Here is a 14943-nt window from a genome sequence, read left to right as displayed (position 1 = left end):
TTTGTACCACAAATTTCGATTGTCTGATAGCGTTCGGGTGGTGGTGCTACTACTTAAAATTGAAATAAAATTTTCTATTGTTCAGGATTGAGTAGGGCTCGGTCCCTACTAGAAATCAGGTAAGTTTCAGATGATTAGAAATATTAAATTTGGATGAAATAAATTTTTATTGTATTTTTACACAAATTTCGATTGTCTGATAGCGTTCGGGTGGTGGTGCTACTACTTAAAAATTGAAATAAAATTCTATATTCTTCAGGATTGAGTAGGGTTCGGTCCCTACTAGAAATCAGGTGATTTTCAGATGATTAGAAATATTAAATTTGGATGAAATAAATTTTTAATGTATTTTTAAACAAATTTCGATTGTCTGATAGCGTTCGGGTGGTGGTGCTACTACTTAAAAATTGAAATAAAATTTTCTATTCTTCAGGATTGAGTAGGGCTCGGTCCCTACTAGAAATCAGGTGAGTTTCAGATGATTAGAAATATTAAATTTGGATGAAATAAATTTTTAATGTATTTTTACACAAATTTCGATTGTCTGATAGCGCTCGGGTGGTGGTGCTACTACTTAAAAATTGAAATAAAATTCTATATTCTTCAGGATTGAGTAGGGCTCGGTCCCTACTAGAAATCAGGTGATTTTCAGATGATTAGAAATATTAAATTTGGTATAAATAAATTTCCAATATATTTTTACACAAATTTCGATTGTCTGATAGCGTTCGGGTGGTGGTGCTACTACTTAAAAAATTGAAATAAAATTCTATATTTCTAGGATTGAGTAGGGCTCGGTCCCTACTAGAAATCAGGTGATTTTAGATGATTAGAAATATTAAATTTTAATTTGGATGGATGAAAAATTTTTAATTTATTTTTACACAAATTTTCGATTGTCTGATAGCGTTCGGGTGGTGGTGCTACTACTTAAAAATTGAAATAAAATTTTCTATTCTTCCCTGATTGTGTAGGCTCGGTCCCTACTAGAATCAGGTGATTTTCAGATGATTAGAAATATTAAATTGGGTATAAAAAATTTTTATGTTTTTTTACACAAATTTCGATTGTCTGATAGCGTTCGGGTGGTGGTGCTACTACTTAAAAATTTAAATAAAATTCTATATTCTTCAGAATTTAGTACGGCTCGGTCCCTACTAGAAATCAGGTGATTTTCAGATGATTAGAAATATTAAATTTCGAGGAAATAAATTTTTATTGTATTTTTACACAAATTTCGATTGTCTGATAGCGTTCGGGTGGTGGTGCTACTACTTAAAAATTGAAATAAAATTCTATATTCTTCAGGATTGAGTAGGGCTCGGTCCCTACTAGAAATCAGGTGATTTTCAGATGATTAGAAATATTAAATTTGGATGAAATAAATTTTTTAATTTATTTTTACACAAATTTCGATTGTCTGATCGCGTTCGGGTGGTGGTGCTACTACTTAAAAATTGAAATAAAATTCTATATTCTTCAGAATTGAGTAGGGCTCGGTACCTACTAGAAATCAGGTGATTTTCAGATGATTAGAAATATTAAATTGGGTATAAAAAATTTTTTATGTTTTATTACACAAATTTCGATTGTCTGATAGCGTTCGGGTGGTGGTGCTACTACTTAAAATTGAAATAAAATTTTCTATTCTTCAGGATTGAGTAGGGCTCGGTCCCTACTAGAAATTAGGTGATTTCCAGATGATTAGAAATATTAAATTTGGTATAAATAAATTTTTATTGTATTTTTACACAAATTTCGATTGTCTGATAGCGTTCGGGTGGTGGTGCTACTACTTAAAAATTGAAATAAAATTTTCTATTCTTCAGGATTGAGTAGGGCTCGGTCCCTACTAGAAATCAGGTGATTTTCAGATGATTAGAAATATTAAATTTGGATGAAATAAATTTTTAATTTATTTTTACACAAATTTCGATTGTCTGATAGCGTTCGGGTGGTGGTGCTACTACTTAAAAATTGAAATAAAATTCTATATTCTTCAGAATTGAGTAGGGCTCGGTACCTACTAGAAATCAGGTGATTTTCAGATGATTAGAAATATTAAATTGGGTATAAAAAAATTTTTTATGTTTTATTACACAAATTTCGATTGTCTGATAGCGTTCGGGTGGTGGTGCTACTACTTAAAAATTGAAATAAAATTTTCTATTCTTCAGGATTGAGTAGGGCTCGGTCCCTACTAGAAATTAGGTGATTTCCAGATGATTAGAAATATTAAATTTGGTATAAATAAATTTTTATTGTATTTTTACACAAATTTCGATTGTCTGATAGCGTTCGGGTGGTGGTGCTACTACTTAAAAATTGAAATAAAATTTTCTATTCTTCAGGATTGAGTAGGGCTCGGTCCCTACTAGAAATCAGGTGATTTTAAGATGATTAGAAATATTAAATTTGGATGAAATAAATTTGTAATTTATTTTTACACAAATTTCGATTGTCTGATAGCGTTCGGGTGGTGGTGCTACTACTTAAAAATTGAAATAAAATTTTCTATTCTTCAGGATTGAGTAGGGCTCGGTCCCTACTAGAAATCAGGTGATTTTCAGATGATTAGAAATATTAAATTTGGATGAAATAAATTTTTAATGTATTTTTACACAAATTTCGATTGTCTGATAGCGTTCGGGTGGTGGTGCTACTACTTAAAAATTGAAATAAAATTCTATATTCTTCAGGATTGAGTAGGGCTCGGTCCCTACTAGAAATCAGGTGATTTTCAGATGATTAGAAATATTAAATTGGGTATAAAAAAATTTTTTATGTTTTTTTACACAAATTTCGATTGTCTGATAGCGTTCGGGTGGTGGTGCTACTACTTAAAAATTGAAATAAAATTTTCTATTCTTCAGGATTGAGTAGGGCTCGGTCCCTACTAGAAATCAGGTGATTTTCAGATGATTAGAAATATTAAATTTGGTATAAATAAATTTCTAATATATTTTTACACAAATTTCGATTGTCTGATAGCGTTCGGGTGGTGGTGCTACTACTTAAAAATTGAAATAAAATTCTATATTCTTCAGGATTGAGTAGGGCTCGGTCCCTACTAGAAATCAGGTGATTTTCAGATGATTAGAAATATTAAATTTGGATGAAATAAATTTTTATTGTATTTTTACACAAATTTCGATTGTCTGATAGCGTTCGGGTGGTGGTGCTACTACTTAAAAATTGAAATAAAATTCTATATTCTTCAGAATTGAGGAGGGCTCGGTCCCTACTAGAAATCAGGTGATTTTCAGATGATTAGAAATATTAAATTTGGATGAAATAAATTTTTATTGTATTTTTACACAAATTTCGATTGTCTGATAGCGTTCGGGTGGTGGTGCTACTACTTAAAAATTGAAATAAAATTCTATATTCTTCGAGATTCAGTAGGGCTCGGTCCCTACTAGAAATCAGGTGATTTTCAGATGATTAGAAATATTAAATTTGGATGAAATAAATTTTTAATGTATTTTTACACAAATTTCGATTGTCTGATAGCGTTCGGGTGGTGGTGCTACTACTTAAAAATTGAAATAAAATTCTATATTCTTCAGGATTGAGTAGGGCTCGGTCCCTACTAGAAATCAGGTGATTTTCAGATGATTAGAAATATTAAATTGGGTATAAAAAAATTTTTTATGTTTTTTTACACAAATTTCGATTGTCTGATAGCGTTCGGGTGGTGGTGCTACTACTTAAAAATTGAAATAAAATTTTCTATTCTTCAGGATTGAGTAGGGCTCGGTCCCTACTAGAAATCAGGTGATTTTCAGATGATTAGAAATATTAAATTTGGTATAAATAAATTTTTATTGTATTTTTACACAAATTTCGATTGTCTGATAGCGTTCGGGTGGTGGTGCTACTACTTAAAAATTGAAATAAAATTCTATATTCTTCAGGATTGAGTAGGGCTCGGTCCCTACTAGAAATCAGGTGATTTTCAGATGATTAGAAATATTAAATTTGGAAGATATAAATTTTTAATGTATTTTTACACAAATTTCGATTGTCTGATAGCGTTCGGGTGGTGGTGCTACTACTTAAAAATTGAAATAAAATTTTCTATTCTTCAGGATTGAGTAGGGCTCGTTTCCTACTAGAACTTAGATTTTTTTTTAGATGATTAGAAATATTAAATTTGGTATAAATAAATTTCTAATATATTTTTACACAAATTTCGATTGTCTGATAGCGTTCGGGTGGTGGTGCTACTACTTAAAAATTGAAATAAAATTCTATATTCTTCAGGATTGAATAGGGCTCGGTCCCTACTAGAAATCAGGTGATTTTCAGATGATTAGAAATTTTAAATTTGGAAGAAATAAATTTCTAATATATTTTTACACAAATTTCGATTGTCTGATAGCGTTCGGGTGGTGGTGCTACTACTTAAATTGTTCATTTCATGATCATTAAGCTTCCTCAATATAATATATACCAATTGATTAATTTTTTATTTTAGAATAATTATTTTAAAGTGTTAAGATAAAATGTCAAAAAATACAAAATTTCAATTTTTTGTGAAAATTTAAAATATTTATTAATTCTATAAATTTTGATAAAATATATACTTTATATACATGAATCAATTCGTTTTTATGTCAGGAATGCAATTTTGACAAGAATTAATAAAAATTTTAATATAGAAAAAAGTTACTTCAAAAAATCCAAAAATTATTTTTTCAAATATTAAAAAATTGTAGAAAAAAAATTTTTTTTTAGATATTTTTGAAAATCCTTTTGTCTGATTTTTGGTATTCGTGACCGTAATACACCTAAAAAATTTTATCAAAATCCGTCAAGACGTGTAAGAGAAAATTTGTCCACAAGAATCGGTGACATACACACACACACACACACATACATACACACATACATCCGGACATTTGTTCCTCTCGACGAATTATATATACTACACTTGAAAATTTGTAAAAATAATTGATTCTAAAAAATTCGGAAATCGACATCACTATAAGGCTTCCTTTATGAGGAAGCAAAAATCCAACAATTCTGACACTTCATTAAATTCAATTATTTTCCAAATTTTTAATAAATATTCTTCAAAAACTTAATTTTTTAAATAAAATTTTATTCGACTTTTATTCTTTGATAATTGAAATATTTTTTGAAACTTTTGTCTTTTCAAATATTACTACTACCGTCAGAAATTTTAATTGACAGCTTCTCAAAATTCAATAATTTTCATGCCAATATTTAATTATTATCAGAATCCCGAAAAAAAATTTACTTTGTTTAAATACATTTTTTCCATGCTAAGTGCTTCTAATTTTTAAAAAAAAAATAATAAAACTTGTAACAGTTTCATAAAATGAATTCAATTGTTTATACAGTGTCATATCAGTAATAAATTTGCATCGCTAGTATTTGGACGTATATATTTTATTCTACAATCGATGTAATTTATTTTATTTTTGTAGCGCTTTTCTTCATAAAAATTAAAAATATAGTTAAATAGTTGTCAGTACAATTTGAAAATTTTAAAGTTTGTGGAGGAATAAGCGTGAAAAAGAATTCACAGTTAGCTCAATCTAAATATGCTGCAAATTCTTACAAATGTACTTTCAAAATTATCTACATCACCTGTCCTTTGTGCTGTTTCGTACGTATCGACATTGGCACTGTTATTCAGAGTATCACCGGACAATGCATATAATCAGAACGATCAGGTATATATTTATTATTAGAGATTTTAAATATTGAATTATTTATTATTATTTTATACAATATAATTACATAATACTGCACTACCAACAAATAAATACTATATTCAATTGTAAAATTTCAAACAATTCTAAATTTATTTCTAAAGTTCCCAACACTTCCAAATTCGCTTCTAAAGTTTCAAATAATTCTAAATTTATCTCTAAAGTTCCTATAACAATTTCAAATTCATTTCTAAAGTATCAAACAATTATAAATTTATTTCTGAAGTTCCTAACAATTCCAAATTCATTTCTAAAGTTTCAAACAATTCTAAATTTATTTCTAAAGTTTCAAAAAATTCAAAATTCATTTCTAAAAATTGAAAAAATTTATTCACCAGCAAATAAAGCATAATGAGACGAATGAGTACGATTTCATAATAGTTGGAGCAGGATCTGCTGGCTGTGTGATTGCAAATCGTCTAACAGAAAACAGCAAATGGACGGTAATTATTAAATTGTAAATCTTATTTGAAGAAAAATTTGTCAGCATTACTTATCAAAATTTTTCTAAGGATATCGAATTAAGACAGAAAACACACCAAAAAATTGCATCGCAACAATTTTGATAAGTTCCTTGTCTCAATTTTAAATATCCTTAGAAAAACTGTGATAGAAAATTTGCAGTTTCAAAAAATACAGTTTTTTCCGCGAAATTTTTACAGGTACTGTTATTAGAGGCCGGAAAAGAGGAACCCTTAATTACGGATGTGCCCAGTTTTCCATTGATTACAGAGAGGACATTTTACGATTGGAATCATCACACTCAACCAGATAACACTACATGTTTATCACAAAACGGATGTTCTTTCGAGCACGGAAAAGTATATGGATTCAAAAATGGCTTTAATTATGCATTCAATAAATTAATAAAAATATTTGTTTGTCCAGGTAATGGGAGGATCTGGTGCTTTAAATTTTATGCTTTACGTTCGGGGTAATCAGGAAGATTACAATAATTGGGAAAGAATGGGAAATATTGGATGGAGCTACAAAGATGTGTTACCCTATTTTAAAAAATCCGAAGACAATAGAGATCATGATGTAAGTAGTAGTAGTATTATCTACTTTTGTTTACTATTATCTACCTGCTGCTGTTATTTACCGCTAATAATAATAATGCACTGAGAAAAGAATTTGGTTTTAACAAACCGTTTGGTTGGTACTTAAGGAACTAAAAACATTTTGCTATTTGCCAATAAAATTATTGTTGCTTAAATACCAACCAAACAAATCGTTTCTGTTGGTATTTAAGCAACTAAAAATTTTTGTTGAGACAATAAAATTTTTATTGATTGAATACCAACTACTAACTAAAAACATCAACGTTCTGTTGTCAAAATCAAACTATTTTCTCTACCCTTTTCCCCTTTTAATAATTTAATTTTCAGATTCTTAGATCAAGTCCAGAATACCATGCAACTGGAGGTTATCTACCAGTCGAACGAATGCGACATGTGGACAATGCTACAAAAATGTTATCCAGTGCACTTCAAGAGCTAGGTTGTAATTCAACGGATGTAAATGGAAAAAATCAGCTGGGTTCCATGATCTTACAAACGACAACCAGAAATGGAATTCGTATGAGCAGTAATAGAGCATTCATCAGACCAATTCGAAAAATGAGAAAGAATTTGTTCATCAAAACACAAGCGTACGTGACGAAAATTTTGATTGACTCCAAAACGAAAAGAGCATTTGGCGTAAAATACATGTCCCCAACCACAAATACTTCAAAACGTGTCTTTGCTAGAAAGGAAGTAATCATTTCAGCCGGTACCATTGAATCACCAAAATTACTAATGCTCTCCGGAATAGGTCCCAAGGACGAACTCGAAAAGTATGGAATCAATGTTGTTGAGAATTTATCCGTAGGACATAATCTACAGGAACATGTCTCATGCACAAATATTATTGCTACATTAGATGAAAATCTGGCCTATAATCCTGATTGTCGAACAAAACTAAACGATCTAGTGGAGTATTCTCAAAATCAGAGTGGTCCACTTTCGTCAGTGGGTGTTTCCTCAGTGACAGCATTCTTTCGACTTCAAAATGAAGAAGAAGCAAATATTCAGTCAGCAAATATTCAGCCACGAAATATTCAGTCGCCAAACATTCAAGTATCAAACAATCAGTCACCAAATATTCCCGATGTACAAGTAGTTTTTATGCCACTAAGTATTATTACAGCCTACTACAACGAATTCACAATAATGCCTTACATCCTACAACCACAGAGTAGAGGATTCGTAAGATTAAATCACACCAATCCAATTTGGGGCCCACCCGAGATAATTCCTAGATATTTTTCACAAGATACGGACATTAAGAGAACAATTAGCAGCTATCGTATGATTATTCGTCTCTTTAATACAACTGCTTTTAGAAATAATAACATTCGAATGAAAAAAATTACCGATCCACCTTGCAATCGTTTTAAATTTAATACCGATGACTATTGGAATTGTTCTCTGAGATACTACACAACTACGAAATATCATCCAGTGGGAACGTGTAAAATGGGTCCAAAGGAGGACAAAGATGCTGTGGTTGATTCAAGATTGCGAGTTTATGGAATTAATGGTCTGAGAGTTATTGATGCGTCAATTATGCCGTTAATTACACGAGGAAATACTAATGCACCAACAATTATGATCGCTGAGAAAGGAAGTGATATGATTAAAGAAGATTGGAATGGTATTTAATAAATCCAAATTTCCTGTTTTGTGCCAAGACTTTAAGCAAATGTCGAAGCAATTTTGGAAAGCTTTCGAAGATTTTCGAGAGCTGCAATGAAAAAATTGTTGCATCTATTTTGAGTTCTCATTAACAAAGTAGTGTAAGCTAAAATAATTTAAATACTGTCTCAAAATATGTAAAACCGAATGTAAAATTATTTTTCGAATTATTAGTTTTTCGTCTATTACAAATAATTGAATGTACATTATTTTTAATTCCATTTCCATTATTATCATTAGAAGGAGCAATACGACAATTCTTTATTATTTAGAAACAGTTTATTCTTCCTCAATGTCTTTGTTCTATAGAAAAAAAATATTGCTTGGTCTAAAATAATTGAGAATTGTAAGAACAAATTTTGGATTTTTTTGAAAATTAAAAATTTGTGTCCAGTAGTACAGTACAAAAATGTATAGCAGTTTATTTTCACAAACATCTTTTCACTGCTTTATAATTTATATAACATCTATATCGTTTTTAATGAATACATCAAAAGATAATGACGACACCAGTAAAAACGTGCGCATATTTATCAAATATTTTCCCATCGATACTTTTGTTCTATTTGTTTTAATAATTCATTAATTACAGTTGTTTTATTATCCGAAAAATATTTTTCAGCAAATAAAAAGTGAACCTGACGAATATGATTTCATAATAGTTGGAGCTGGATCCGCTGGCTGTGTTGTTGCCAATCGACTGACAGAGCATAAAGAATGGACCGTAACTCTCATTATTTCATCATAATTATAAACCAGTATTTTTAATTAAGAAGAACTTTGGAAAACTGTTAAAATTTTTTTACCATATTAATCATATAAAAACTTTTCTAAATCATATAAAAACATTGTTCTAAACAAAAAGAAATCGATTCTAGAAAATAGTTTTAATATAATTTTTCTTTTTGGATAAAATATTTTGCTGCAAAACTTTATTGACATCTTGTTGGCTAAATTTATCTAATTTGGTAATTTGTTATCTAGTCACTTTTACTGGAAGCAGGAACAGAAGAGCCCCTTGCTGCAGAAGTACCAGGCTTACACTGTATGCTTCAAAAAACAAAATTTGATTGGAATTATCATCCAAAATTTGATCAGTACTCTTCTTTTTGTGGAGAAACTTGTGTTTTTTGGCCTAGGGGAAAAGTAATTTTACAAAAACGAAATTTATTTTTGTTCAATAAAAATCCTTTTTTTTCTATTTTAATTTCTAATTAGAAATGGATACTACAGAAACAAATTTTGCCTTATTTTGTTCTCATTTTATTTTATTAAACCAAATACTCCTAAACAGGTAATGGGAGGCTCGAGCGCTTTAAATTTAATGATGTATGTAAGAGGTAGTCGAGAGGATTTTAATAGTTGGGACAAAATAGGAAATCCAGGTTGGAGCTATAATGATGTATTGCCCTACTTCAAGAAATCAGAAAATAATGCAGATGAGGAAATACGTAAAGAATTTTAATATTCCTCTACTGTGTACAAAATAGAAATAAAAATAAATCTGCCGTCCTTAGTAAAAATCTAGTGAATTGCATTTGTCCCCTTAGGTCGATAGTCTCTTAGCGACTATAGCCCTTTCGACAAATGCAACATGCTCGATTTTCACTCTGGACATCAAAAATGCAAAAAAAATCTATCATTTTATTCAGATTTTAAGAAATAATCCCGAATATCATGCAACTGGAGGATACTTAAACGTGGAAAGATATCCGTATTTAGACCCAAATGTCAAAATTCTTACAAAAGCATTCGAACAATTGGGCTACGAACAAACCGATGTCAACGGAAAAACACAAATAGGAACCATGATCACGCAAACAACATCAAAAAATGGATCTCGCATGAGTACGAACGTAGCATTCATCCGACCAATAAGAAATGTGAGAAAAAATCTATTCATCAAAACACAAGTTTACGTGACAAAAATTATAATCGATTTCGAAACGAAAAGAGCATTTGGCGTAGAATACACATCGACAACTACTGGTGAATCAAGAACAGTATACGCTAGAAAAGAAGTTATCGTTTCTGCAGGTGCAATCGAATCTCCTAAATTACTTCTCCTGTCCGGCATTGGACCACCGGAGGAACTTAAAACACATCATATCCCTCTCATTAAAAATCTATCTGTTGGTCTCAATTTACAAGATCATGTAACAAATTATTTCATTCAAATCATTCCTGGTAATAAATCCACCTCCAATACCAACTGTCAGGAAAAAATACAAGATCTAAATATTTACACCAATCAAAAACATGGTCCACTTTCCACAACAGGAATATCAGCAGTAACCGTACTTTTACAAACCAAATATGAACAAAATCCAGAGATTCCAGACATTTAACTTATATTTATTGGTGATAATCCACTATCGATATATTACGAGAAAATTGGGGTCATAGTTTGCCTACTGTCACCAGATAGTCGTGGATTTATTCAATTGAATAGCACCGATCCAATTTGGGGAGCACCGGAAATATATCCAAAATACTTTTCCGCCGGTACGGACATGAGACGAATGATTGATGGCTTTCGTAAAGTAATACAAGTATTTAATACGACAATTTTTAAGGATTATAATTTTAGACTTAATGATGTTCCATTGGTGATCTGCAATAAATATGAATTTAACAGTGATATGTTTTGGGAATGTGTAATAAAGGAATTCTCCTATACGGAATATCATCCAGTGGGAACGTGTAAAATGGGTCCAAAGAAGGACAAAGATGCTGTGGTTGATTCAAGATTGCGAGTTTATGGAATTAATGGTCTGAGAGTTATTGATGCTTCAATTATGCAGTTAATTGCACGAGGAAATACTAATGCACCAACGATTATGATTGCTGAGAAGGGAAGTGATATGATTAAAGAAGATTGGGTTCAATAAATAGGAATTATTGGTATCAGGATTTTTACTGTAATTTGTAGCTTAATTGTTACCAAATTAATACCTCAATTGATACCAAAAGTGATACCAAGATTGTTACCAAAATTCATTCCTAAATTGATGTTAAAAGTGATATCAAGATTTTATCAGGATTTTTCTTAGAAGTAAAAGTTATTTTGTATTTGTAACATTAAATGAAAAACTTTCTAAATTTAAAGACTCTAAGAAATAATAAAAAAGTGCCAACTGTGATCCCTGAAATTAACAAAATTTCAAATTTAATGTATTATTTAACAACTTTTGTTAAATAAAAAATATTGTTTCATTAAATAAATTCAATTTATTAAACTATAAAAAGAGGAACATTTTAATGCCCGTATATTGAATAAATATTAAATAAACGAAAATTATTTCGTAAAAGCAAAAATCGTTACAAGTTAACAAGAATCCTCCTATTTAAATTCCAGAAAAAAAATCCTAATCGTCAAAATAGAACAGCAATATGTACAAAAAGTATCCAACGATAATATACATAAATATTGAAAATTAAAAGTCACCATCTATTTTTTTTCAAATAAAATATGAATATTCCGAGATATGCTAAATGTGTATTAAATGAATATGCAATTAACAACAGTTGCATATTTTGCATTCTCATCGAAATGAAAAAAAATGATCACCTTCGTCATCAAGTGAAAATGCATTTAAAACATTTAAACTATTTAAGTTTCTAAATTTAGAGAGAATAAAAATAGTGTTATTATTATACCACGTGTTTTCAATTTCATACTTTGTACTTGAAAATTACAATTTAAATAATGTTGTTGATTATCATAACTTAAATTGTAAAGAAAAAAAACACTTTCTTTCAAAATTTATAAAGCATTACAATAAGATTTTATTATTTTTTCTCGCTTATAATGTCGATGGCGATTCAAAATCTTTTTGAAACACCTTTAACATGTTCCGTTTTTTACGTAGCATTAGTTTCTCTTTTACTTGGATTTTCCAAAGATCAACAATTTAACGAGGTGAATAAATTTTTTTTTAGTAAAGTACTTTATTTTTATAAAATTAAAGCTTACAATTATTTAGTTAGCTAAGAAAAAAGGTATCTAAGAAGCAAATAACTTTAAGGTTACGTTCGTGTTATTTTTACCTTAATTCATACTTTCTGTTTAATTGTCCAAAACTAAAATCAGTTTCTATTAATTATTGAGAGTCGTTCCACTTTACATATTTTCATTACAAACATAAGCTCAAATGTTTTGCTTCCTAGTTACCTTTACCTTGGCACAAAAATGTTGGAACTAATATTAGAACTAATATTAAATTTTTTTTTCAAGAATAGCAAATCCGATCAGGAGGAATATGATTTTATTATAGTGGGTGGTGGTTCTGCTGGTTGTGTATTGGCGAATCGTTTATCAGAAAGACGCGAATGGAACGTAAGAAATTCTTCGTTTTTTCTTTTTTTTTGTCCACAAGCAAACACGAAATAAAAAAAGAAAGAAAGGGAAAATAAATTTTGATTCTTTACGGATTAGATACTTTTATTGGAGGCAGGAAGAGAAGAACCTGTATTAGCAGAAATTCCAGGATTTGCATTCACTATGCGTCAAACAGACATTGATTGGAATTATCGAACACAACCGACGAAGTTTGCATGTATCCGAAACAAAGGATGTGTTTGGCCTCGTGGACGAGTATTTCTTGTTTTTATTTTAATGAATTTTAAGAATAAAAATTTTTTTCCTAAAAAAACTAAATTATGATCTAATTCCTACAGGTGATGGGCGGTTCTAGTACACTTAATTACATGATATACGTTAGAGGAAATCGTGACGACTATGATTCTTGGGCTAGAATGGGAAACTTAGGTTGGAGTTACAATGAAGTTTTACCCTATTTTAAAAGATCGGAGGACAACAGAGATCCCGACGTAAGAAATATTTAATTATCCATATGGTCTTAAGATTTAAATTCAATTATTAAGATATTAAAATTATTGAAACATTGTAACAAAATTTATTTTAATTTATATTTTGCTTGGAATATTTGATTGCTTTAAATTTTTTTATTCGAAAACAAAAAAAAATTACAGATTGTGGCGCAGAACTCCAATTATCACAGTACCGGAGGTTATCAGCAAGTTCAACGCTTCAATTACAAGGATCAGCCAACAAAAATTTTATTCAAAGCATTCTTAGAACTTGGATTTAATGAGACAGACATCAATGGAGAACATCAAATAGGCGTCGCGCATTTGCAAGCAACATCAATCAATGGTTCTCGTGTCAGTACAAATCGAGCGTTCATCCGACCAATTAGAGAAAGTAGACTAAACTTATTTGTTAAAAGTGAATCGTACGTAACAAGAGTTTTAATAGATCCAGGCTCAAAAAGAGCTACAGGTGTTGAATACACACACATACCAACCGGAAAGAGTGTCACTGTTTATGCACGAAAAGAAGTCATTGTATCCTCGGGCACTGTGAATTCACCAAAATTACTAATGCTCTCTGGTGTTGGTCCCAGGGATGAACTTGAAAAGCACAATATTCCTGTCATTAGAGATCTACCAGTGGGCAATAATTTACACGATCATGTCTCATTTCAAGGACTTTTTGTCCAAATTAATCCCGATATGGTTAATAATCCAAAGTGTGAAAAGAGAATAAATGATCTGACTCATTATCTAACAACTAATGATGGACCACTATCATCGACAAGCATAACATCAGTTTCCGCATTTGTTCGCACCAAATACGAAAAAAGACGTGAATTACCGGACATACAATTTCAATTCGGTAATTTTGGTGTGTCACCTTATTTCGAAGTGTTCGCCATTCTTCCTGTTCTTTTACAACCAAAAAGTAAGGGTTTTGTGAGATTAAATTTTACCGATTTAATATGGGGCGATCCGATAATTCAGCCCAACTACTTCGCGGAGGATATTGATGTTAAACGAATGGTTGAAGGAATACGAATTGGTCTCGAGTTATTTCGAACGACGGCTTTTACGCAAAATCAGTTTCAATTGGTGATGAAGGCAATGCCACCTTGCGATAAAATTGAGTACAATACTGATGAATATTGGATTTGTATTATTCGACAATATACGGATACATTCTATCATCCAGTGGGTACGTGCAAAATGGGACCATCTGATGATCCAGGCGCTGTTGTTGATGCTAATTTAAGGGTCTATGGAATTCAAGGCCTAAGGGTTATTGACGCATCGATTATGCCAATTGTTCCAAGAGGTAATACAAATGCACCGACAATTATGGTTGCCGAGAAGGCGAGTGATATGATAAAAAAGGATTGGATACAAACTGGATGGTGGAGTTCGATTCAAAATTAAATTATTTCTTACAAAAATTAGAACGAGAATGTGAAAATAATAAAAAATTTCAAGACTGTAGGAAGTGTTTAATTATTTTTGCCCACTTGTTACATATTACACCAAAAGACAATTTTTTTCCAACCACATATAATTGCAGTTAAATAAAAGAATATTTGTTTCAGAGTCTACACAAAAAAATCTTTTCGGGTACAAATTTCTCT

The 14943-nt window shown here is 30.5% G+C and overlaps 3 protein-coding genes across 4 annotated transcripts; all 3 read left to right on the top strand.

Moving 5' to 3' along the window:
* Positions 1-5452: 5452 nt before the first annotated feature.
* LOC122498214 (glucose dehydrogenase [FAD, quinone]-like) lies at positions 5453-8762 on the top strand. Its single transcript, XM_043605845.1, has 5 exons — positions 5453-5705; positions 6083-6187; positions 6407-6565; positions 6633-6785; positions 7133-8762. Exons 1-5 carry the CDS (start codon positions 5574-5576, stop codon positions 8447-8449), a joined length of 1866 nt encoding a protein of 621 aa, XP_043461780.1. The 5' UTR covers positions 5453-5573; the 3' UTR covers positions 8450-8762.
* A 220-nt stretch (positions 8763-8982) lies between these two features.
* LOC122498254 (glucose dehydrogenase [FAD, quinone]-like) lies at positions 8983-11373 on the top strand. Its single transcript, XM_043605907.1, has 6 exons — positions 8983-8994; positions 9105-9206; positions 9467-9628; positions 9777-9922; positions 10128-10825; positions 10856-11373. The coding sequence occupies exons 1-6, from the start codon at positions 8983-8985 to the stop codon at positions 11371-11373; spliced, it is 1638 nt and encodes a 545-aa protein (XP_043461842.1).
* A 910-nt stretch (positions 11374-12283) lies between these two features.
* Positions 12284-14837, top strand: LOC122498217 (glucose dehydrogenase [FAD, quinone]-like). Of its 2 annotated transcripts, none has more exons than XM_043605849.1 (5): positions 12284-12404; positions 12720-12821; positions 12921-13079; positions 13163-13315; positions 13478-14837. In XM_043605849.1, exons 1-5 carry the CDS (start codon positions 12294-12296, stop codon positions 14738-14740), a joined length of 1788 nt encoding a protein of 595 aa, XP_043461784.1. In that variant the 5' UTR covers positions 12284-12293; the 3' UTR covers positions 14741-14837. The 2 variants fall into 2 exon arrangements, with proteins under 2 accessions (XP_043461784.1, XP_043461785.1); XM_043605850.1 differs by having other exon boundaries at positions 12321-12404; positions 12760-12821.
* Positions 14838-14943: the final 106 nt, after the last annotated feature.

Source organism: Leptopilina heterotoma, unplaced genomic scaffold (genome assembly GCF_015476425.1).
Source record: "Leptopilina heterotoma isolate Lh14 unplaced genomic scaffold, ASM1547642v1 Lhet_144, whole genome shotgun sequence".
In the NCBI taxonomy this organism is placed as follows: Eukaryota; Metazoa; Arthropoda; class Insecta; order Hymenoptera; family Figitidae; genus Leptopilina; species Leptopilina heterotoma.
This window is presented reverse-complemented; position numbering and strand designations above follow the sequence as displayed.